Genomic DNA, 24,347 nt, shown 5'->3' on the forward strand with positions numbered 1-24,347 from the left:
TGTTTGGGTGCGCGCGTGCACGCTGCTGTGATTCACAAAGATTTGTTTTAGGGATGAACAACATTACAAATAAAAAAAAATGGATTGGTGGAGCTTATATGTTATGTTTCTTCAAAGGCAAAGGTTTTTTCATTTGGCCTGGGATGCATATTGTAGTTATTGCACTATAGTGATTACAGTAAAGCTAAAGCGTACACAGCAGGTTTTACCTGTGAAACTTGTCAAAAAACAAGTGCCTTGGATTGTGACCTCCGAAGTTGTCCCAACCGAGTGATGTCAAGAGAGCTGCCTTGCAAGGGACCTAAAAGAGGGTGGTTTTCCTTATCCCATCCTGGAAAACCTATTTCCACATTTACCCAGAATCCCCTAGTGGAGCTTTAATGTCTACAAGTCTAGAAGGTGCCGTTAATTGGCAGTCTCTGTGAGGGTGATGCCACACGTCTCGTGTTCAGTCCGTTAAAAAACGCATGCGTCAAAACAGACTGAAAAAGGGGTGTGTGGCGTCACAACTCTTAAAAATTACCGTTTTTAATACTAATAACTTAAACTGCTACAAGCAAAATGGCCCACAGACATTATTTTCCTTCTGAAGCTTTTTACGGCGTGTCGTTATGATCAAAGAGGACATGTCACCCTAAAAAAAACGCACTAGGAGCTGCTCATTAAAGTAAGAAGCTCCTAGCACTACCCCGGTTGTAGCAGTGTTAAACTGCTAGCTTTACCGGAACCTTCCGATAAAGCTAGCGAACACTGCAGCGCCATAGCCTCAGAACGCTGGACCAAGCTTACAGCAGTCTGCCTTATCCATGAAGGGGCGGTCTGAGGAGCTGCTTCTCCCCTAGACTGCCCCTTCCACACCATAAGCCGGCGGTGACTGTCGGGCTTCATGCGGCAGACACCGCGTCCTTGAACTGCCCCCTCATGAATATGCCGGACCGCTGTAAGCCTGGTCCGGCGTTCCGAGGCCATGGCAGTGAAGTGTCCGCTAGGAGCTGCTTACTTTAGTAAGTGCGTGTTTTTAGGGTTACAGGTGCTCTTTTAACTGAAATGAGATAAGGAACAGAAATTAATTGAATAATTCTAAGTCCGATCTTCAAAAGTTTTAAGGGTATTAAAATTGCAACAATATGCATGGAATTATTGCAATAAACAACATGAGATGTTTAAACACCAAAACGGGCAGTAAATAAAATCTACATTAAAATACATTAAAACACCCACACACACACTCACACACATAGAATGGACATACAAATTGAGCAAAGAAAATCATTAACATGTTAAATATCCTCACATCTAGAGATGAGTGGACCTTAAAGAGGACCTGTACCCCAATTTATCGGCACTAGGAGCTGCTTACTAAAGTAAGCAGCTCCTAGTGCTTGATCAAACGCCGCAGTGTTACAGTGATACAGTACAGGAAACCTCCGGTAACGCTATCAAACACTGCGGCGGGGTACAGTGTAATCATCGGACAGCTTGCAAAGCTGTCCGATGTATTCATGAGGGGGCGGGGTTGGGGCATGGCTAGGGGTGGTGACTGCCGCCTAGTGCGCGGCAGTCACTGCCAGCCTATGGAGCTAGCGGGGCGGTCCGGGGAAGAGGCAGAGCCTCGGACCGCCCCCTCATGAATACATCGGACAGCTTTGCAAGCTGTCCGATTATTACACTGTACCCCACCGGAGGTTTCCGGTAACGCTATCACTGTAACACTGCGGCGTTTGATCAAGCACTAGGAGCTGCTTACTTTAGTGCCGATAAATTGGGTGACAGGTCCTCTTTAAGTTCAAGTTGTGGTTTGGCTGTACATATTGCAGGATTGGCAGCCGTACAGCCAATCCGGTAAATGGACGCCTCTAGCAATTAGCCATGGCTATAATTGGCCGGAGGGACACCTCAAACTTACAACTGTGTAAAAGTATAACTGTGTAATAAATTTTCCTTACATTAAAAACACAATTTAGCTGCAATACTCAGAACTGTCCAAGACTGGAAACTGTCACAGCCAGAACAACAGCTGCTCAAATGGGGGCGCACAACACAGATTTGTGACTCTTTGAAGCTTTTGCAACCAAGGCACAGGGCAAGTCAGGACGGGGGCGCCTTTGCCAGTCAAATTTACAGTAACCTCCACCAGAATACTGACACAGGCTATAGATGAAATATTATACTGGCAGAGAATTCAATTGCTGTGCTGCAGCGGAATTACTAAGAGCTCAGAACTGTAAATCCTGTGTGCTGTGTGCCAGGTTGGGGATTATTAAGGCCCTATACACAAAAAATAAAATACAATGTCAAGCTAGTAAAGCTGACGCATAGCGCTTGAGTCTTAGGCCTCTTACACACTAGAGAGTGTGATGCGTCCAACTCACATCACGGTCACAGCGTGTACTGGCTGGAATGTTTGGCCTGAACACTGAGCAGCAGGAATTGATATGCCGAGTCCAGTTCCGATCGCTAAGCGTTCGGGCCGGTTGCTCCAGCCAGCACATTCTGTGAGTGTGATGTGAGGCTGGGTACATCACACTCACTATTGTGTAAGGCCGCGCATGGTCACAATTACCACTAGGCGTCCGTTCATAACGTGACGCTAGCGCACAGGGGACGGTCATCGGCTCGAACGCACATGCGTTTCCAGAGAAATGCATGCAATCAGCTTATCAATTGCATGCGTTTCACAGGAAACGCATGTGCGTTGGGGCCGAGGACTGCCCCCTGTGTGCTAGCGTCGCGTTATGAATGGACACCTAGCGGTATGTGTGACCGTGGCCTAAAGGGCAAAAGACTTGCACTCTGTGACCCAGTCTTACTAAGGCCTCATTCACGAAACCCCTAGAAGGCCCCCGTAGAAGTCTATTTTGCATGACAGCTGCATTGAGGCACAGAGTGCTTACCGGGTGGCCGCTGTGTGAAATAAGGGGCATGTACTATATCTTGTCATTCTGCAGTGGCAGCTGCTCGGCTTTCTATGGAGATGGGAGGGGTGAGGAGTGCTCCGCTTCCCCTGCACCTAGACGTTTGCTCGTCTGGCTTGCGGCCCAGGTGAGCACACGTTTGTGTGCATTCGGTCTGAATCTTCACTGGCTTCACATTGTATTTTATCCGTAGGCCCAAGGCACCCCAGTTTGATACTGATCCGTTTTCTGTGTACAAGCTGAGTACAGATGAAAGGGCACCAAGCTTCTGTAACATGGCCACTGCACAGAGAATAAGGCTGTGCTCCTGTTTTATTTTCTGTGTTACTTCTGGCGTCCGCAGCTGCTGTGAACAGCTGACCATGGAGGTGCCGGGTGTCAGACCCCCACCAATCTGATACTGTTGACCTAGGTCATCTATATCTTTAACTCAGAAAATCTCCTTTAATAAAAAAAAAATTATTCTATGGTCAGCTTTAGATATACCATCTATTATACCTTTTGAACAGTAACAGGCATTTGTTGAGATATATAAGATCTCCCCATTCAATCTGCAATCTCTACAAATCTTGTTTCATTATCCGTGTGGTCTCCTTTATGCTGTAGGTATAGTGTGCAAACAATCATACATTGATGGTATCATATGGGAACAGACAATGATTGTACTAGGCACATGCAATATTATGGTGTATGGGCCCATATGTAGTTCTGTATGTCTTACACATTGATTCTCTTCCTGAGGCAGTGCTATTCCGAGTCACCATCCACCGCATCGGATATGTCCGTAAAATGGAGCCGTAAAAATTGCTCCGTACAGGCTTCATGGACATAACTTAACTTGGATCTCTACTGGTAGCCCCCTTGCATCATGCCGTCGAGTAGTCACAGCTTTACACTCTAGTTTCCTTTTTTGGCCAAGCTTCAGCAATGTTTTAGCAGCTGCTGACAGCATAGTGTTTACGGCTCTCAGAATGTATTTACAGCTACGAGAGCTCCTCAAGCTAAAAGACAGTGACAGCTACTACAGTTTGTGAATCAAAAGGGTGAAATAACTAATCGATTTTACTTTAATCTGGATTACACATAACATTGAGACTCGTCAGAAGTGGATATCCTTTACTACATGATTATAGGCTGACTATACAACTTACCGTAGTTATGCCCCAGGGTCCTAAGTCCTAGGGAACCCAAAGAGCTTAATGGACAATCTGCTGACATTCATCTATGTGATGGCACAATATTGTGGCTCAACCAGATTAGATCAATATAAATAGTTGGAACATTGCCATAGTTTATCAACCACAATGTTTCCATGTAGTGATATTTTCTTCACTCTCAAAATGTTTCTGATATTTCAGACCACAAGCTTTTTTGGCTGATACGTGACCACATCTTATATGATAATATATATTATATCCATTTGTGGGAATAATATAAATACATTACATTCACCACTTTCACACAGCAGTATTTTGTATCAGTATTTGAAATCCCAAGGTTTTGCCTGCATTGGGAGAGATCTGCCACAAAAAAACTGTATAATAAATAGTTTGGTTTGAACCAAAATTAGGGAGTACGGGATTTACACAAAACACAGTTCTTTGTGTTTTTTAATTGATTTTAACATGTGTAGTCATGTATTACATTAAATTTTTCCAATAAAGATTGTTTGATTGTAAGCTTTGGTCCCAGTAGCACACTTCTTTTTTTCATTGAGTTCCCAGAGTACGGGATTTAAGTATCCCCAAAAAATATAGTTAACATACTTAGTACCCTCTGTTCTGCTCCTGGTGCTCCAATTGGCTTCTACTTTAGGTTTGATTCCTGGAAGTCAGAGATACTCCTGTCTTTACAGGGAATGGAGCATAACGTTATATATAGGATGGCTCTATCCACCTCTTGTTGCACATGCATAGATGTCCTTATGTACAGTATTGTAAGTTTTATCACTTAAAAGAGTTCTACCAACTGTTACCCCTATCTAATGTATAGGGGATAACATTCTGATGGGATGAGGTCCTTTCCTCACTAATTAAATTAAATAGAGTCAGAAATTGCCAAGTACAGCCCCTGGCAGAGTGGGTTTAAACTTGGAGAAAATTCAAAATACTGGAAATTTCTAAATTCTGGAAAATACTAAGCTAAATTTGTATACAGACATGGGGATTATTTATCAATAGATCAGCTACTTTGGACAGTTATATGTCTAATTTTGGAGCTCTGCTGCCCATCAAATTCAATAAAGTGACTTTGGCCCTTTAATAAATGTTCTTATGGTCTATTTTCTTTCAAAAAGTCCCAAAAAAGTCTCAAAATGCATAAAAAGTCTCAGCACATAGACCAGCAGGGGACTGGAGTGACTATGAGACTTTTTATGAGACTTGCAAAATCTCAAGTCATGAATCTGTCTTTGCACAGTGTTGCACTAGCAGTATTTCTATGTTTAGGCCAGATTAATGAAGAGGTGTATGTAGTCCTGTGAGGCTTTTTATCAGTGAAAAGTCTCAAAAACCTTTTTACGCCACAAATGCCTAGGAAACCAAGGATAAAGGGTTTTGGTTATAGCAGGACTGTGAACAAATGCATTTATATTCCAGGATTGTAACAGGACTGGAAACAGAGGAAGAACTCCTAGCACTACTGTGTTGTTATATTTCTGCACTTAAAGGGAACCTACCGCCACGATTCTACCTATAAAGTTAGATCGAGTGGTAGGTGCATGTATAGCACATGAGGATAGCCCTTTTTAGAGCTAATCCTCACGTCCTCGCTATCTTTATGAAATCTTTATTTCCCTAATATGTAAATTTTGTAAAGTGGCTACAGGGGTGTGGAGTAGCCGGACATGAGGCTACACATCGTGGCTACTCCACGCCCCAGTAGCCTCATTGCGCATGAGCATCTCAGGGTAGATGGAGTAAAGAGGCTAGTGGGGCGTGGAGTAGCCACGACGTGTAGCCTCATCTCCGGCTACTCCACGGCCCAGTAGGCGCTTTACAAAATGTACATATTAGGCCAATAAAGATTTCAAAAAGATAGCGGGGATGTGAGGATTAGCTCTGAAAAGGGCTATCCTCACGTCCCATACATCCATCTACCACACGTTCTACCTTTATAGGTAGAATCGTGGTGGTAGGTTCCCTTTAAACGGCTCCAATGCTCTTCCCCTCTTCTATGATTTCTAACCAGAAGCTTGATACTCCAGGGGGGAGGTGTTATACTGTGTTCATTGATGAGATCTCACATAGGAGTGCACCAAGTCCTCCAAATCTAACTTCAATCCTAGAATATAAATACAATTTTGATAGTCCTCCTGCTACTTACTACACATACAAAGGTATGGTCACACATGTCTCCAAGGCTACTAACCAACACGGACCCCTCATAATACTACAGATATTATGCATGTGTTTTGTCAATTTCCAAAGTAACCAAATTCCTTTACTTTGCATTGGTTGACATCCACCTGATTTTTTTTTAGACCTATCAACATAATAGGCTGTCATTTATACACAAAAAGGATAAAAATATTTGTAATCGAATCATCTGAAATTAATAATTAAAGATTACAAAATTCGGAAGTGTGAATAATGTCTAGCTCTAATGAGATTTTCTACTAGTCTCTCAGTAGTTATAAAACACAGCCAACAGTGGAGCAGGGAATGTCCCGACCAATGCTACACGATCAGACTGTCACTGACAGCTGAGTTTGTTTGCAATTTGAAAAGACTAACATTTTTATTACATGACAGAAGAGGACGCTTCAAGGTCATTCATCAAAGTTTTTCTTTTTACATTTTTGTGAATAAGTTCAATCATTGCAGTGAGTCACAAAGCTGCAGCATAACTGCAATGTAGGTTATTAAAAAATAGTTTTGTAGAAATCAGCTTCTACATGATCAAATCCCTTTCGAGAATGCTCCAGCTTGCTTTATGCTATGCCGTCCCCAAACCGCACCCCACAGATCAGATATCTATGGCCTATCCTTAAATGTAGCCCTGGTACACAAACCTCACCAGCCCACATACAATCTCCCCACCCCTCATAGTCCTACAAACATGTGCATTACTCATTTCATTTCATTCTAATTTCGGGATAATAAACACAGTGAGGTCACAGACAATATAGGGTTAATTGACACAAGAATGTCATAGTCCAAGGATAAGACACACAGAAATTTTATAATAGGGATAATACACACAGTGATGTCACATTATAGGGATTATACACACAGTGATGTCACATTATAGGGATAATATACACAGTGACGTCACATTATAGGGATAGTACACACAGTGATGTCACATTATAGGGATAATACACTCATTGATGTCACATTATAGGGATAATACACATAGTGATGTCACAGTATAGGGATAATACACTCAGTGATGTCACATTATAGGGATAATACACATAGTGATGTCACATTATAGGGATAATACACTCAGTGATGTCACATAGGGATAATACACATAGTGATGTCACATTATAGGGATAATACACTCAGTGATGTCACATTATAGGGATAATATACATAGTGACGTCACATTATAGGGATGGTACACACAGTGGAGATTTATGAGAAGCGTCTGAGATCAGAACTGCTGTAGTTGCCCATGTCAACCAATCATAGATAAGCTTTCATTTTCCCACAGCCGATGATAAAATTAAAGCTGAGTTCTCATTGGTTTCCATGGGCAACTAGAACAGTTTTGCCTCAAACAATTCTGATAAATCTCCCCCCAGTGATCTCATATTACAGGGATAATACACACAACCAATCAGAGCCCAGCTTTCTTTTTCTTACAGCTGTTAATAAATTAAAACTGAGGTCCGATTGGTTGCCGTGGGAAATTAAAATCCATCTACTTCTATGAGCTGATAGTGTGGTTAGATTTTCAGGGTACAGGTTTATATACACGTTCATCTGGCTTTGAAACATTGTACTAGTATCTGAGACAGGTTGGAAATATATCTGTGAAATTATGTATTTTTATTAATAACAGTGAATTAGAGAATGTGTTATTTTGTTATCTTGCGTACATTTAAGAAACTTGTCTTTTTGGGAATACCCCTTTAATGCTCATTAAAATAGTTTTAAAAATTGCCTTTAGAAGGAAGGAGGCCATGGATCACAAATACAATAAGATTACCACAGTCACATCTATGAGTAAATGTCCCTAGTATATCATACTTGATTTTGAGGGTAGATTTCCTTTAATTTCTGTGTTTCCACTCCTACATACTATAGCTCCCATTCCTCCACACCTATGTATTATACACCAATACCCCCAACACCTGGTATATTTTGGGCAGGTGCCCAATGTTTAGACAGGCACCTGACCTACCAGGAATTCTCAATACGGGGCCTGTTTTCTCTTTTTCAAGAGTTTCCATATGGTTTTCTTTACACATGTGATTCCTTCATCCATTCACTTCAATGATTTTTGGTCCGAATTAAAACAGACTCTTTTTGGTCCGTTGGGCTAGTGATAATCACAGACAGCACAGGTATATGCTATTCATATATTGGGGCACATTTACGATCATGCATTGTGCCGCGATTCATGTAGTTCGCGCGCCCCCGATTTCCTGCATGTGTCGCTTCCCCGCTCAGGTCCACCAGAGTTCACCATCCTCTTCCCGGTGTAAGTGCTTGATCTAGTGACACAATTTTAAAGTTAAATCCCATGCTTAGTCCGAATCAGTCGGATCGTCCGATGGCCCGCCCCCTGATGTGTGGCCCGCCGCTGTGCCAAAATATGATCGCGTGCACCACAATCCCCTGCTAAATGCGGCACAAATTGGAAAACGTCAGAATAAGCGACAAAAATGTGATCCACTGACCCTTAGGCTGGCACCACACGTAGCGCTTTGTCTGCGCTTGCAAATGCAAACGCAGACAAAGTCGCGCCCACCGGGGCGGGCCTCGGCCCGATCGCATCAGCGTTTCTATGGAAACGCCTGCGATCGGGAACGAGCCGCCGGTGTTTTGCGTTAATTTGCAAGCGCAGACAAGGCGCTACGTGTGGCGCCAGCCTTAGTAAATTAACCCCATTGTGTTAAAAGTATAGGAACTTAGTCTTTACAATTCTCTAATCTCTAATTTACAATTTACTAATTCCAAAAAAGCAGAGCAGTCACTAACACCACACATGTCCATAAAATAATTGGGAGCACATCTCCATAAAAAAATTGGGAGGACATGTCCATGAAATAAATAAGAGCACATGTCCTTGGGAATATATATATATATATATATATATATATATATATATATATACAGTATATATAGCGGTCCCATATGCCCTGTTAGGAAATATTGAATTCACGGAAAGAGATCTCCTCTCATCCTCACAGGATCAGCTGATCACCGGTGAAACTGATTGTAGATAAGAGGTCTATCTCCTTGGGCATTTTGAAACAGACACAAAAAATGGCTCAGCTATATAAGAGTTTGAGTGATTCCACTCTTGGGGGGACATGTATATTTATTTTTTTCTTTTCTTTTTGTGCATTTTTAAATTATTGCCGCCTTTTGGAGAGTATTTGCAAATTATTTTGCGCCTTAGAAAAGGAGTTAAAATGTTAAGAAAAGGGGCAGCAGAAATACAATGATACGTTTTTTTCTTGGAGTAAAAAAATTATCTACTGCCAAAATAATGGCCCCCATTACTATTAGTGAGACAATTTGAACTACGTGCAGTTAGCCTCACTTTATTAATCTGGTGCACCCTGCACACGCAAAACGGGCATACACTGAGAAGAACACTTTTTTTTCTGGTGCACTCCCTTTAATAGGTGTGAGCCACAATTATTATAATTTTTTTTTTTATAATTTACTTTATTGTGTGCCACAATTATGTCAGACTTGCCGACATAAAAGTGTCTGCTGATGCGAATGCGCACTGGAACGCCAAAACACAATACTGGTGCACACGGGTCATAAATTCATGTGTGAGCAGTTTGCACATGTATTTATGTGCAAAGTATACCAGAATACTGGCACAGAGACCTCTGGTGAAGCTCTCTGGATATTACTATAGTCTCAGACTGCAATAATCAGCTATAAGGTGTTTGTAATGAAGCTTTACTGATAGTAAATTAAGCAGAGACACTAATCATGCTGATAAGAAATAGAAGGCCGTCAACATAAGCTGCCATTTTAATCACAGAACCTTTGACCAGGATACTAATAACATCTGGATTATTTCTGACAACTATGGCAGATTATTACCTACACCATGGTAGAAGGCAGGCAATACAGAGATTTCAGCCATTTCAATGCGGTACTGGAGACCAGACACTCAATGGACCCTGTTGAAGGCTTTCTCAGTGTTGGTGGACAGCAATATCAGATGATTGCCGTGTTGATCAGGTTCATTGCCTTTTTGGTGTGATGTCTAGCTTCTCTCCCCATCATGAAACCTGTCTGGCCTGGGTGGTTGACACTTAACAGAAGGGTGCAGTCTAGCAGCCAAAATATTTGAGATCAAAGAGCTTGAGGTCTACATTAAGAAGGGCACTAGTCTTGGAAATCACTATGAAGGGAGCCACTGAGGCTCTATCGCCCACGGTCCCACTAAACCTGGAGCCAGCCCTGTACCGGCATCTACTAGGCACCCCAAACATTGTAAGCAAGTCCTATGTCTCATGTGTTTCCGTTCTGTCTGCCCAATGCAAGTCTATGGGAACATATAATATATGGGTTGCATACATGCTGCATATGGCTGGAAAGCATATGCTGACGTATTTACGTGCAGTATCCAGGGAGATCAGAACCAGTGGGAGGTGCATTCTGTCAGCGAGCCAATAGTAAGATATCATCTATTATTTGCCAGCCCACTTTATACGGATATGGTACTGATACAGTGCCATACATGCTCATACGGGTGAAAAACGTGCTGTATTTACAGCCAAAATACAGCTGTATACAAGGCCTATAATGTGCCTGTAATTCTGCACTTTCTATTACAGCGCTGCATGTATCGCTATGATCATACTGACCTTTTGGGGCACACAGTGAACACAAAAAGAAAAACAAAGTCAACAAAAAAATGCAGCAACTGGATTTTTTCTTTGGTAATTCCATTACATTTTGAATTTCATGTTATCGCTTTTGGAATTAGGGAAGTGGAAAACAGAAAGGGACTGGTCCTCAACTAGTTAAAGACATGAACAAGGATTAGCGAAAGACTACGTATATATTCACATCATGTGATGCTATTGATCTAACATTAGAATACAGTATATATAGGCCATCCTGAGCTGAATATGCATGTGGAAGTCAGAAGCAATACAAGATACATCCCACAGTGATCAACCATTTCTACCTTACCCATTATCTTTGCTACTAAATCATGCAAAACTGATCTCCTAATTTATCTCCTACAGATTTTCTCCTACTGACCTGTAATTGACTATTTTATAGGGAATCACCATAGCAACAATCTCGCTGCATAAAGGTATTATTACATGTATCGCACATAGGTTACCGCTGAAGGCTGGGTTTTAACTGACTTGCAAGGAAAATTTGGATAAAGATATTTGGGAACCTATCAGCAGAAACTGACCTTAAAGGAAACCTACCACTGCCGCATGATGAAATCATGCGAGCAGACCACCCGGTAGGCTACTTAATGCTGATGCCGGCACATAGTTTTGTTAGGCACGGCGATCGTTAGTTTAGCTAAAAAAACTATTTTCTTACATATTTAAATGAGCCCTCCGGTGCTACCCTGCGCCATCTTCGGGCTGGCGGTGGCTTCCGATGTTTAATTATTCCTCCTTCACGTGCCGAGAACCGTGACGTTACCAAGCTCTCGGCACCTGAAGGAGGAATAATTAAACATCGGAAGCCACCGCCAGCCCGAAGATGGCGCAGGGTAGCACCGGAGGGCTCATTTAAATATGTAAGAAAATAGTTTTTTTAGCTAAACTAACGATCGCCGTGCCTAACAAAACTATGTGCCGGCATCAGCATTAAGTAGCCTACCGGGTGGTCTGCTCACATGATTTCATCATGCGGGCAGTGGTAGGTTTCCTTTAAAAACTGCTACTAGTTTTACACCTTACAGATCATGTTTTTTTCATAGCCCAATATGGTTTCATATTGGCGCTCTCCACTTCCCGGAATTTGATAAAAGCCGGCCCTTTCCAGCATTCTCTGCCAGATCTTCGTGCTCTATGCCGTTGAGAAAGTTTTGTCCTGTGCCTAGTGCTTGTGATTGGATTCCCCGTTGTGACCCCCAACCTGTGCCCGTTTACGCTCCTCAGCTGCCTGCCCTGACCTTTTGCTCTGCCTCTGAACCACTGCCACCTGTCTTGACCTCTTGCCTGTCCCCGACCACGAACTTACCTACCGACTCTGTAATGCGCCTTGGATGCCACCATGGACAAAGTCGCACCTGTGGAACGACCTGTTGGTACCACGCCGCAGCAAGTCCATCCCATTTTGCCGTGGGCTCTGGTGAAAACCGGGTGCCACTTAGATTCCGGTCCCAGGTGTTGGCTTGTGTCACCGTCCGCGGTGGTCAAGGAGGTCCACTACCCCTGAAGCCTGACAAAGTGGTAGTATAAAGTTAAGAAGGCGGAGAGTTTAACAGTGAAGTCAAGCTCTCCTTGCCTCTGGACACCTCCTCCCGTGACTTGCATCATCTGGTTAGTGATGTCTCTGGGTGCAGGACCATCAATTAAGGTGAAAGGGGCTTTCTGAGATAGGGAAAGCTTAGATTCATGAAAGAAATATGATCTGGAATGTGTTTAACTGCTTGACAATATACTGCTAGTGGTTTATTAGGTATATTTCTGCTGACAGGTTCCCTTTAACAGCACCCTAAGGCTGAAAGGGGAATAACCTCTGTGAAACCTGCAAAACACTTTTTGCAGCTCTTTTCACACAGAATGTGGAAAATAGTTGTATAAAGTAGCTGATCACAACCAACTTTCGCAGTATAATAGAAAATGGTCAATTTTAGTTGCAGATTCTAAGAGGGCCCAGACATCCCCTCCTGTTCTAGGAACCCAAACAACAGATCCATGGTCCGCCTTTGCAGTTCATGTGTCATCAATAGTTAGTGAACTGTTTTTGAGCCATACGGCAGAAAAACATAGCCCATGGGTTGTCCATAGCATTCGTTTTTTGTGCATCCCACCATCCCCCTCAGTATCTTGAAGCGTCACATGATTGTGTTACCAAGCATCTGATCTACTGATCAGCAATGAAAAACATGGCTGCTTTCTTATGACCATGGGCAGTGTGTGGTATTGCAACTAAGCTCCATTCACTACGATACAGCTGAGCTGCAATACCGGCACGAGTCATGGGCAGGTGTGACAATGTTTTTGGAAAAAAAAGCAGCCATGTTTTTCAACCTCCGGACAACCCCTTTAATGTGTTAAGGCACCTTTGGTTAAAAAAATAGGTAGCACATTGAAAACAATGTTACATGTGCCCTACAGTAGCAGATTATTGTATGGGATTTGGATAATGCACTGCAGAAAAAAATCTGGAAACAGCTTTGTGCTGCAGATTTATGATGCCATTTATCTGCTGCAAATCCCAGTGCGGAATTCGGCCTTTGCATTGCAAAGAGTTAACTGTGTACCCCCTTCTATTCTGCAAAAAATGTGCAACACAAACAACATATCAGAATATTTAAAGGTGCTTTTCGAATAGCAGCGCAACTACTGCCCTGCTGCTGCACGTGCAGATACCCTTAGAGCGGAATATATTCTTTACATTACACGCTGCCCTTTCACTGTGAATTGTCTACCAGACATATCCCCCAGCAATACAGTCCCATGTCCTTTAAGGGATTGTACCAAGCTTGCAAGTTCTCCCCAAGATAACAGGCTGATTAGTGATTGTCCGACTGTTGGATCCCCCACCATTTAAGAGAAATGGGACCCCCATCCTGTGAATGGCAATGCGAGCATGGGTCCTGCTGTTCCATTCAATAATATGGGTGCCCACACGAGCACATGTTATATCGGACCACAGACAATGGACCTGTGGCCCATGTACCATCCGCTGGTAGGGTACGACCCATGACAATATAAGAAGACACAGACAGGTCTCGTCTGGCCTAGCCCTGTTAACATGTTTTTGTTAATATGTAAGAGATTATCAATTACACTTAAGGACTTTCTCTGGACCCGAAGTTTGGGACCACCGAAGTAAGCCACCCCAAAATTATAAACTTGGAAGTACATGCTTGTCTCCTGTAACCCTATGTAGTGTGATAATTTGTCTCTGCATTTTCTTATATGCTAATGTTGGAGAATATATTGCATACTTTGTACACTAATTGTATGACCCAGGGTTCTACCTAATGCCTGATAATATTGGGGCTTATTTGCTAAGGGTCCCGGATCGCACTTTCGTCAGATTTTTGAAATTTTCGGGATTTGCGACACTGTGACAGGTATTTAACTGGGGATTGTGTCACACGCGGAAATCGTGAGGTGGGCCGTCAGACGATCCGACGGATTGTGCCACAAGGCAATGCACTTACATACACCAGGAACAAAAAGGTGAACTTCGGCGGACCTTAGCGGGGATTGCAGATGCAGGAAATCGGGCGCACGATCTTTGTAAATCACGGCAAAGTTCGTTCTCGTCAGACAGCGCACAGTGGGGATCGCGCAGGACCGGGTAAGTAAATGTGCCCCTTTGTGGCTATTGTATCACATTGGGGCACATTTACTAAAGGTCCGAACGCCGCACTTTCGTCGGGTTTCCCGAATATTTCTCTTTTGCTCTGAATTGCCCCGGGTTTTTCGCGCACGCGATCGGATTGTGGCGCATCCGCGCCGGCTTGCATGCGGCAGAAATCGGGGGCGTGGCGGTCGGACAACCAGACTGATTCAGACAAACCGTTGAATTTAAAAAAGGAAATGTGTCGCAAGATCAGCACTCACATGCACCAGGAAGAAGAAGGTGAACTCTGGCGGACCTCTGCACGGAAGCGACACATGCAGGAACTTAGATGCACAATCTTAGTGAATTGTGCTGGACCCGAATCCTCCTCGGACAACACACCCCGGAATCACAACGGGTAAGTAAATCTGCCCCAATGTTTTTTTTTTTTCTTTTTATAATGGATGAAACAAAACTTTTAATAAAAATTACAGTTATATAGAAAAAAAGACACAGACAGGAATAGGACCCGCTCTACATTCAGTGGATTAGGCAGTCGTCTCACACAAGCCGTGTATGAGCCCACTGAAATATATGGGCTTGTACAACAGCTAGCACACTGCCAAAAACAATGTTTGCGTGCTTGTAGCCTTGAATGTGAATGAGCTCTACGCTCTGCGATTTCCGATACTTTGAAGAATGAAGAACGGGACTTCTGTTCTCTGGATTGCTGGGGTCAGCTTGCTTATCTAGTACAAAATGCTGTATAAACTATATATTTATACCACTTCATACACCTATAGGGTCAAGTTTTTAATAGGCCTATAAGATGGATATATATTGCACTTCAAGCATCAATGATCTGCAAATTTTTACTAAAAACTAATATTTAGAATGTAGTCATTTTTAGTTAAATGTATTCAAGAATTATATTTGCACTTTTGTTGAGCTTTTTGTTGCACTTATGCAGCTCTGCAGTTTGCCATGTAATATGGGGCATGAAGTGAATATGATATTGTGAATAGAGTATAATATATACAATGTAGTAATATGATTCATGCCAAAACCATCTATCAAAACCTTTAACTAGAGCCTATAATATACAGACACCATCATTATGTGGGCGGCTCCTTGTAATTACATTATTGGTATTTGTCAATCCTGATTCTACAATCTTTCTAAGTATTATATCTGTTAATCTTTTCTCCCAATCTGATAATATATCTGTCTTGGGATATCTATACACACAGCACTTTCTAAGTAAAGCTTCTCGGGTTCTATATCCAGGAATAGCCATGTGTAAGTGTGAGCTCTATACAGGCTTAGGGGGAGGGAGACCCCCTCTATATATGGTCAGTACTCAGACCCCCAGCTCGGACCCTCACAAGGATGGCCAGTCCTGGCTTCTCTCCAAATATGGAGCTAAGTGAGTGTGGGATTTCCCTGGTCACCAGTACAGGGGCTACCAATATAAATACATGGCAGTGTAGAGCACTGGTCAGCTCACAGCTACACCTCCGCCCTCACTGCTGCAGCAAGGTAAGTCCTGTACGGCTCCATACAACCCTACATACAGCAGAGTGTGCCTTTAGTCTCCCACTAGAGACTACCCTCTTACCCTATTATCCCAATCACTATATAAATGATTCCCATTTACTATCCCTAACACTAGCTACATTTATTTTCTTCTTATTTTTACTTTTCTAGTCTTAAGCAATTTAACAATTTTTTAACAAGCTTTTTTTATCCTTATTTTTTTCCTTTTCCAAGCCTTAAACCATTCAACTATTTAATTTTTTTGCATTTATTTTTGCAAGCTTTTTTTTTTAATGATTATAATATCTACTTAAATGGAATTTCTATTACAAGCATCCCTTATAAATAAGAAATAATTTTCTATATTGTTCCTTCAATTATGGTAAATATATAAATCCCCTTTAAGTAGAGCTAAAACATGACCTGCCTCCTTAGTTCAGTCTAATACAGAATGTCTGCAGAGAATCTACTATGCAGGCTAGCTTAGCATTAAAGGGGTGTTACAAATGAAGGTGATAACTTATAAATACTGAAATGACCTTTTAGTAACCTTGGCATAATGAATACACAAAATTAATCTCAACTCCTTATAAAAATATCCTTGATTTCTTTACTATCCCTAATTTATTACGATTTTTCAAACCTTAAACAATACAGCAATTTAGGATATTTTTAATTTTTTTTTACATTACTTTTAACAATTTTAAGGGTCAATAACTTTATTGAACACATTATTTGACAAGCAATTTCAAAGGAATACAAGAATACACAATTGTAGCTTTTAACAATTTTAGAGAATTTAAAATTTCTGCTTAAAACTAAAAATCATATATTTTTATATGTGTACAATGTAGCATATAGACTTTAAGAAGAATCAAATTCTGTAAAGCATGAACTTACCCCTAGAGCCAGGCTAGTATAAGACCACGAGGAGAGAATCTTTTATGCATGATTGCTTAAAATTAAAGGGATATTCCAAGTAAAGAGATAAAAAGTATACTTTTATCCTTAAATAGTATATGTATAAAAATTACAAAAAGAATCAAAAAGAATAGGCAAACCTAAACAACAATAATAATTTCATTTTCTAGAATTTCATTTACTATATATCTATAGTTAACCTAGAAGCCCAAAAACAAACTTTTCCCCAAAACAAACACTAGCAATGTCTACTCTAGCAAGTAATGTTTAATATGTCTAATATCAGCAACACATTACATATAAGTGTGTAAAACCATCGTGCCTAGAATATTCCCCACCTTAAAGTCCTGTAAGAAGCAAATAATGCTTGCCAAGGACTTTCTAAGGAGTTAATTATATCCCACTCCTGCCAAAGTTCTTACTTGACATCTTGAGAAAGACAGCTGAGCTAAGACAGAAAGGAACAACTGGGCGAAGGAAGCAGATGGGACAGCAGGGAGGACAGGTGCAGCAGCCGGGGCGAGGGTGAAATATCATTATTGGATACGGTCATAGTCTCTGCTGATACTTAAGTGTATTCTCTTACTGTCATCCCTTTACAGCCTCTCTCCAGACTCCATCATGTGTGACGACGACGAGACCACCGCCTTGGTGTGCGACAACGGTTCAGGGCTGGTGAAAGCTGGCTTCGCCGGTGATGATGCTCCCCGTGCTGTGTTCCCCTCCATTGTTGGACGTCCTCGTCACCAGGTAATTTCTTAAAACTTTTGTTTTTTTTGGTCACATTTTATATATTCTTTATATAATATCAATGAAGTCTCATTTGCATAAAATATATACCTACTACTACTTTTTTTTTTTTTTTAGACATAGTCTTATATAATTCAGTGAAATCTTTCAGAAAGCTGACCTCTTAATGTAGACGACAATATACAATCCCACTATACATTAGGTATACTGGCCACCTTACCTTGGAAACCCATTACCTGGAAGAACACAATTGATTTTCAATGAGGTTTCTTCTAATGGCAACATAAATTCAAAAGTTTTGTTCAAGGACATCTACCCCCAAGATGAAGGACTGTATGCAAAGGAGCCTGAGAGCTTCAGGCTCCTTAGGTGTTAATGGAGACTGGAGCCCCTCAGGCTCATTTGCATACAGTCTTTCATCCTTGTGGTAGATGTCCTTTAAGTATTATTCCTTTTTTCCACAACTAAGATTTTTCTATGGAATATAAAAGATTAAGACTGGAGTTTTTTTGGAAACTTTTTGCCTAAATAAAAGTTCTCTATGGCCTCATCCACACTGTGAACAACATAAAACAGAACTGTGATCCATATTATGGACTCTTTTCAATCTCCAGTCTTAGGTTCTCAAAAACAGCCCAGTCAATCTTTGAATCATCCTAAAATTTGAGACAATTTAGATGTCAACAATATGATGTTGACCACAAAAGATTTTCATGAAAGATACCTTGTCGCAACATATATTCTCTGTTATTACATAGTCCCATGATGTAGTTTACATATCTGTATGTATAATTTTCTCTCTCCAGGGTGTCATGGTTGGTATGGGTCAAAAAGATTCCTACGTTGGGGATGAAGCTCAGAGCAAGAGAGGTATCCTGACCCTGAAGTACCCAATTGAACACGGTATCATCACCAACTGGGATGACATGGAAAAGATCTGGCATCACACCTTCTACAATGAGCTCCGTGTAGCCCCAGAAGAACACCCCACCCTTCTTACTGAAGCTCCCCTGAACCCCAAAGCCAACCGTGAAAAGATGACACAGATCATGTTTGAGACCTTCAACGTCCCAGCCATGTATGTTGCCATCCAGGCTGTGTTGTCTCTGTACGCCTCCGGTCGTACCACAGGTGAGATCCATAATATGAACTTAGAATCTACGATCTCATTTAATTCCTTGGCTTCTACAAAAAAATTAACCATTTTTCTAATATCTCTACAGGTATTGTGCTTGACTCTGGAGATGGTGTCACCCACAATGTACCAATCTATGAAGGTTATGCCCTGCCCCATGCCATCCAGCGTCTGGACTTGGCCGGTCGTGACCTGACTGACTACCTCATGAAGATCTTGACTGAGAGAGGCTACTCTTTTGTCACAACTGGTAAGAACTTCTTAAACTTCAAGCAAAACCAAAAACATATAATACAAACTCAATACAGAAGGTATTATACAATGGGTGGTATCACTTTGGTAGATGAACTTTATTAAATAGAGGTCTTTATTTTGGGTCTCTTTAATTTCATACTTAGTGCTTACGGATTCTTCTTGAGGGGGTTAGAATACGAAGAGTAAATCACATAGTTCTACATATTGGGGCAGCTATCTCATATTTTTCACTGTAATCACACACAATCTTTTGTCTTATAGCTGAGCGTGAAATTGTGCGTGACATCAAGGAAAAACTGGCCTACGTAGCTTTGGACTTTGAGAATGAGATGGCAACCGCTGCATCCTCCTCCTCTCTGGAGAAGAGCTATGAACTTCCCGACGGACAGGTCATCACCATCGGAAATGAAAGATTCCGTTGCCCAGAGACCCTCTTCCAGCCATCCTTCATTGGTAAGAACACAATTATGTTCACTTATTAGCAATTATTTGGTGGTGATATCCTTTGATCTTACTCTACTTTTTGCAATCCACCCCTAGGCATGGAATCTGCAGGTATCCATGAGACCACCTACAACTCCATCATGAAGTGCGATATTGATATCCGCAAGGACCTGTATGCCAACAATGTACTCTCTGGTGGTACCACCATGTACCCTGGTATTGCTGACCGTATGCAGAAGGAAATCACAGCCCTGGCACCCAGCACCATGAAGATCAAGGTAAGGAATCGATAATGGATATATTGTATATAACACTCAGCACGCAACAGGAGTAATGGTCTAACTACATTAAGACCCCCACCTTATTAATTGGACCACTTTCTGTTCTTCAAGTGATTTAGTATAACAATGCTCTTGCAGAATACATGTTTGCTTCTCAACAAGTAACATTTGCCGATTTTTCTCTCTACTAGATCATTGCCCCACCTGAGCGTAAATACTCTGTCTGGATCGGAGGTTCCATCTTGGCTTCTCTGTCCACCTTCCAAGCTATGTGGATCAGCAAGCAGGAATACGATGAGGCTGGTCCCTCCATTGTGCACAGGAAGTGCTTCTAAGTTAACAACCCATCTCCTAATATTTCCCAGTACCTCATGTGGTTCACTAACCATTATACAGATCATCTCTTATTCCTACAAATAAAGAACTTTTGAATAAAACGTCCGAGTCAAAGTCTCATTTTGGGCCGTGGGGGAGCTGTGAAAAAATAATGGGCTTGTCTTTTTGAATGGTTTTACTGCAAAATCAATGCAGTAGTGGTAGATATCCCAAAAATTGCCTACAAGTTAATAACCTCAGGGAACAAAGAGGTTGCAAGGTGGAACTTCTCTTATCCTATACATACACACTACATTGACTGTGTAACGATGACCATACCCATGCAAATGACAGACGACACACATGTGCACACAGCTAGGACAAGCATCTAATTAGCATCTATTCTAACTAGGAGAAGTGACCCACTGAAATGTACCTCTGGTGGCAGCTAAACTCCTCAGAGGTTGTACCAACAATTTAAGTTATCCCTTACCCACATGAGAGGAGGTAACAAGGTGATAGGTAAGGGTCCCACTAATGGGAACTCTATTGTTTACAAGAATGGGACCCCTGAAAATCCAGAGAACAGGGTCCCATTGTGATTAATGGTGTGGCAGGAGTAGCATACTTGGATAAGGGATAACTAAAATAGTTGGTAAAACCCCTTTATACAAAAGAGGATCATGCAAATCCAACAGCGCAATACTCACCTCTGTAGACAAAGTGGGGGACACATAAGATTTGTCTAATTTCCATGGTTATGTTAAGTCAAGCTAAAGAGTTTTATCTTATAGAGAAACAGTGATGTGATTGGCCATAAACATTAGACAGCTGTATGCTCAGTATTCCAAAGCTTTTACATATATACATACATACATACATGCATGCACAGCCTAAGTGTGCATGTGTCCTGCTCTGGGCACCTCTGGAAGGGGTAGACATTACCTGCGAAACAAAAGGTGAAGGCAGGGAGAGGGGGATAGAATAAAATCTCTATATGCAGAGGTATATTTCGAGGTAGCACTACATTCTGCAGTAGTTGCATATACAATGACAGAAGTCATGGCCACTGTGATGTTAATCAATTTTGAGTGTGGACATCTCTAAAAACCTAGGTTTTCAATAGCGTGATGTAGAAGAATGCATAGAATAGTGACTGAACACTGTTCTATAACACACTGCCGACATAAATCATCTGTTCGTGTCTGGCTACATGACACACGCCATTGTGTTTAAAAAAATAAAATAAAATAACCCTTAACAAATGGCATAAATCTATAAAAAGCAGAAGATAATAGTAAACTCTGTAATACACTTTATTAATGAAATCTGTTCCTTTGTCATTTTTACGCTTCTTTCCTGTATTAAGCAGTTTGTGGAAATCAACTTTCTGTCCTGTCTCCACTGACAGCTAAGAGAGAGTTAATGACATAACTCTTTACAGACAGTCCCTGGTAGGGTTGCACTGATACCAGAATTTTGAGTGTGATACGATTATTGATTGACTGAGCCGGAGAGAGAGCAGGTAAGGTGTTCCTGTAATCCTAGACGCGTCATCTGTGTTGAAGTGATGCGCACATCGGCTGCATTCAAAATGGTACTTTTTTTTTTGTATTGCAGCCTATAAAATCCTGGTATTGAAGCGTTTGCAGATGGATTGTATAGAAATAGTACCAAAGTTTCGATACATTGTGCAACCCTAGACCCTGGATAGTCTAATCTCATAGGAGAACTGAATAAAATAAGAGAAATATTTTTCATGAAAAAAACAAAAGCATAATATGAATTCAAAATGTTCATTAAAACACACAAAAATCTGGAGACAGCTGCTGAAGAACACCCAACTCTTTGAGAATGAGTTCACACACTGGGTTTTGAAATGTAACTCAAGCACTGCAGGGAGGAGTTTCCCCTGATCGCCCCCATGTGTTTAGATGTAGAAGTGCTGGCGATCAGGGAAGGTCACTCATGTTTTGGTGGGAACAAAATGCAGAACACAGACCAAAATTGTTTAATTTTTAACACATCTGCGATCGGGAAAAGCTCCTCCCTGCTGTGCTTGAATTGTGTTTCAAAACACAATGGCGCCAATTTATTAAAGCCCCTGTGCCCGTTTTCTGACAGACTTTGTAGATTTGTTTTTTAGTAGAAATGGCTTTCACATGTATTTAAGAAGTGCGAGACACATTTGTGCCACGGCTGCACTATACCCAAAATTCGGCACATAAAAGGACATTCCAGTGCATAGTTGTACTGTGCACTTTTATCATGCAGTGTCCGACAGAATTATGTTGCACGCCCCACTTTAAAGGTGCACTTAAAAAAAAGTTGGTGCACTCTGTCATGGCAGTGCAGGGGGCACCAGATTAATGAAGAATGAGCACCAGAAATCCTGAAACTGGCGCCCTTTGCACACTACACAGGAAAAATGCACATAGTACAGATGGTACAGTTTTTGATAAATGTGGGCAAGTATGTAAATATGACCTGAGAGTACAGCTGCCACCAAATGATTGTGAATGAGTTGGTTTATTCTCATCAATTAATTTCATGCTACTGCTCATCTAGTCGCATGATGTATTTAAATAATTTCAGATTTAAGTCATCTTGTTTTCATTCAAAAATGGAGTTATAGCCATTTATATGGCTTCTTCTATTTATTAACTGGGAACTCCAGATGAAGCATGGACTGGGTAAACTTCTCCTCTGTCTGTGGTTATAGCTCAGCAGGAGGGATCACTGCAGGAATGAGGCCATCTCTGTCCTTGGATCATCCAGGATGTCCGGAGGAGGTCTTTGTCTGCTCCTGTCACTCTGGCAGTGCAGAGAGCAGATCTCCATCTCTCATCCTCCGGTATAATGAGCCATGGAGAGGCAGTCACCTCCCCCACCGTATACTTTCTACACTGTGTGTACGGAGTATCAGTGAGTCGGAGAGAGAGCGGGTAAGGTGCTCCTGTAATCCTAGATGCTTCATCTGTGTTGAAGGGATGTGCACATCAGCTGCATACAACACTGTACTTCTATTTTTTTTAGATTGCAGCCGATGAAATCCTGGTATTGAAGCGTTTGCAGACGCATTGTATAGAAAGAGTACCAAAGTTGTCGATACATTGTGCAACCCTAGTCTAATCTCGTGGGAGAACTGAATAAAATAAGAGAGATGTTCTCTAGATAGAAAAAGAGTTAAACTTCAGAGATGCTGCTCACTACAGGAGAAAGAAGTAGCATAAAAAGGCACAGAGAAACTGCTATACGGTGTATGAAGCACAAGGTTTACGATTATCACCTGCTCCATTCATACCCAAAATATAAAGATTGCTTCAAAGATGAAGTTAAATTAAATTAAAAAAGACATTACCACCAGGGTGAAGGATTGTAAACCAAGCACACTGACATACTGGTGTGTACCACCTCTGTAGCAGGATCTGCTTTTCTTCTAACTCCTTATTCCCTGGTTTTTACATTAAAAAGAAATTCTAAAGTTGTGCAGCCTCAGACTCATTTGCATAATATATTAGGGCGGCACGGTGGCTGAGTGAGTAGCACTTCTGCCTTGCAGCGCTTGGGTCCTGGGTTCGAACTCCACCCAGGTCAACATCTGCAAGGAGTTTGTATGTTCTCTCCGTGTTTGCGTGGGTTTCCTCCGGAGACTGTGAGCCTCATGGGGACAGGGACCAATTTGACATGCTTTGTGCAGCACTGCGTAATCTGTGTGCACTATGTAAATAAAGGATTATTCTTTATTCTTAAACGCAAAGGAATTAGAAGCTTAAAGAAGAGCAGATCCTGGCAGACGCGGCACACACCAGTATGTCAGTGTGTTTGGTTTACATTCCCCGATTCTGACGATAGTCCCACCAGGTGTTTAGAGGAATTTAATTAAAAAATATACATATATATAATAATAATAATAATAATAATAATAACAATAATCATCATCATCTGCTTCACGTGGTCTTAGGAGGACATTTTTTAGGACTTCTGTGCCGGAAACTGAAATAATCACAATTGCTAGCCAATTGGCAGCAATTGCGATTATTTCCCCCTTCAAGCACTGTATTCACGATCGTTCAAGCTGAACAAATCAACAATGAATAGTGAAAAACAGTGAAACAGTGAAAAATATTCCAGATTGATGGAATCGTCC

At 41.5% G+C, this 24,347-nt stretch overlaps 1 protein-coding gene across 1 annotated transcript; it reads left to right on the forward strand.

Annotated features, from left to right (window-relative positions):
* Positions 1–15,951: 15,951 nt before the first annotated feature.
* LOC140071084 (actin, alpha skeletal muscle 3) lies at positions 15,952–20,319 on the forward strand. The gene is made up of 7 exons (XM_072118358.1): positions 15,952–16,099; positions 17,620–17,767; positions 18,574–18,898; positions 18,991–19,152; positions 19,419–19,610; positions 19,698–19,879; positions 20,074–20,319. The coding sequence occupies exons 2-7, from the start codon at positions 17,639–17,641 to the stop codon at positions 20,215–20,217; spliced, it is 1,134 nt and encodes a 377-aa protein (XP_071974459.1). The 5' UTR covers positions 15,952–16,099; positions 17,620–17,638; the 3' UTR covers positions 20,218–20,319.
* The last annotated feature ends 4,028 nt before the right edge of the window (positions 20,320–24,347 follow it).

Source organism: Engystomops pustulosus, chromosome 7 (genome assembly GCF_040894005.1).
Source record: "Engystomops pustulosus chromosome 7, aEngPut4.maternal, whole genome shotgun sequence".
Classification (NCBI taxonomy): Eukaryota; Metazoa; Chordata; class Amphibia; order Anura; family Leptodactylidae; genus Engystomops; species Engystomops pustulosus.

Bases quoted from the DNA above. Each gene is read 5' to 3' on its own strand.
- LOC140071084 (XM_072118358.1), top strand. From the start codon at position 17,639: ATGTGTGACGACGACGAGACCACCGCCTTGGTGTGCGACAACGGTTCA. The intron at 19,153-19,418 runs GTAAGAACTTCT...TTTGTCTTATAG, and splicing joins CTACTCTTTTGTCACAACTG to CTGAGCGTGAAATTGTGCGT. The intron at 19,611-19,697 runs GTAAGAACACAA...ATCCACCCCTAG, and splicing joins CTTCCAGCCATCCTTCATTG to GCATGGAATCTGCAGGTATC.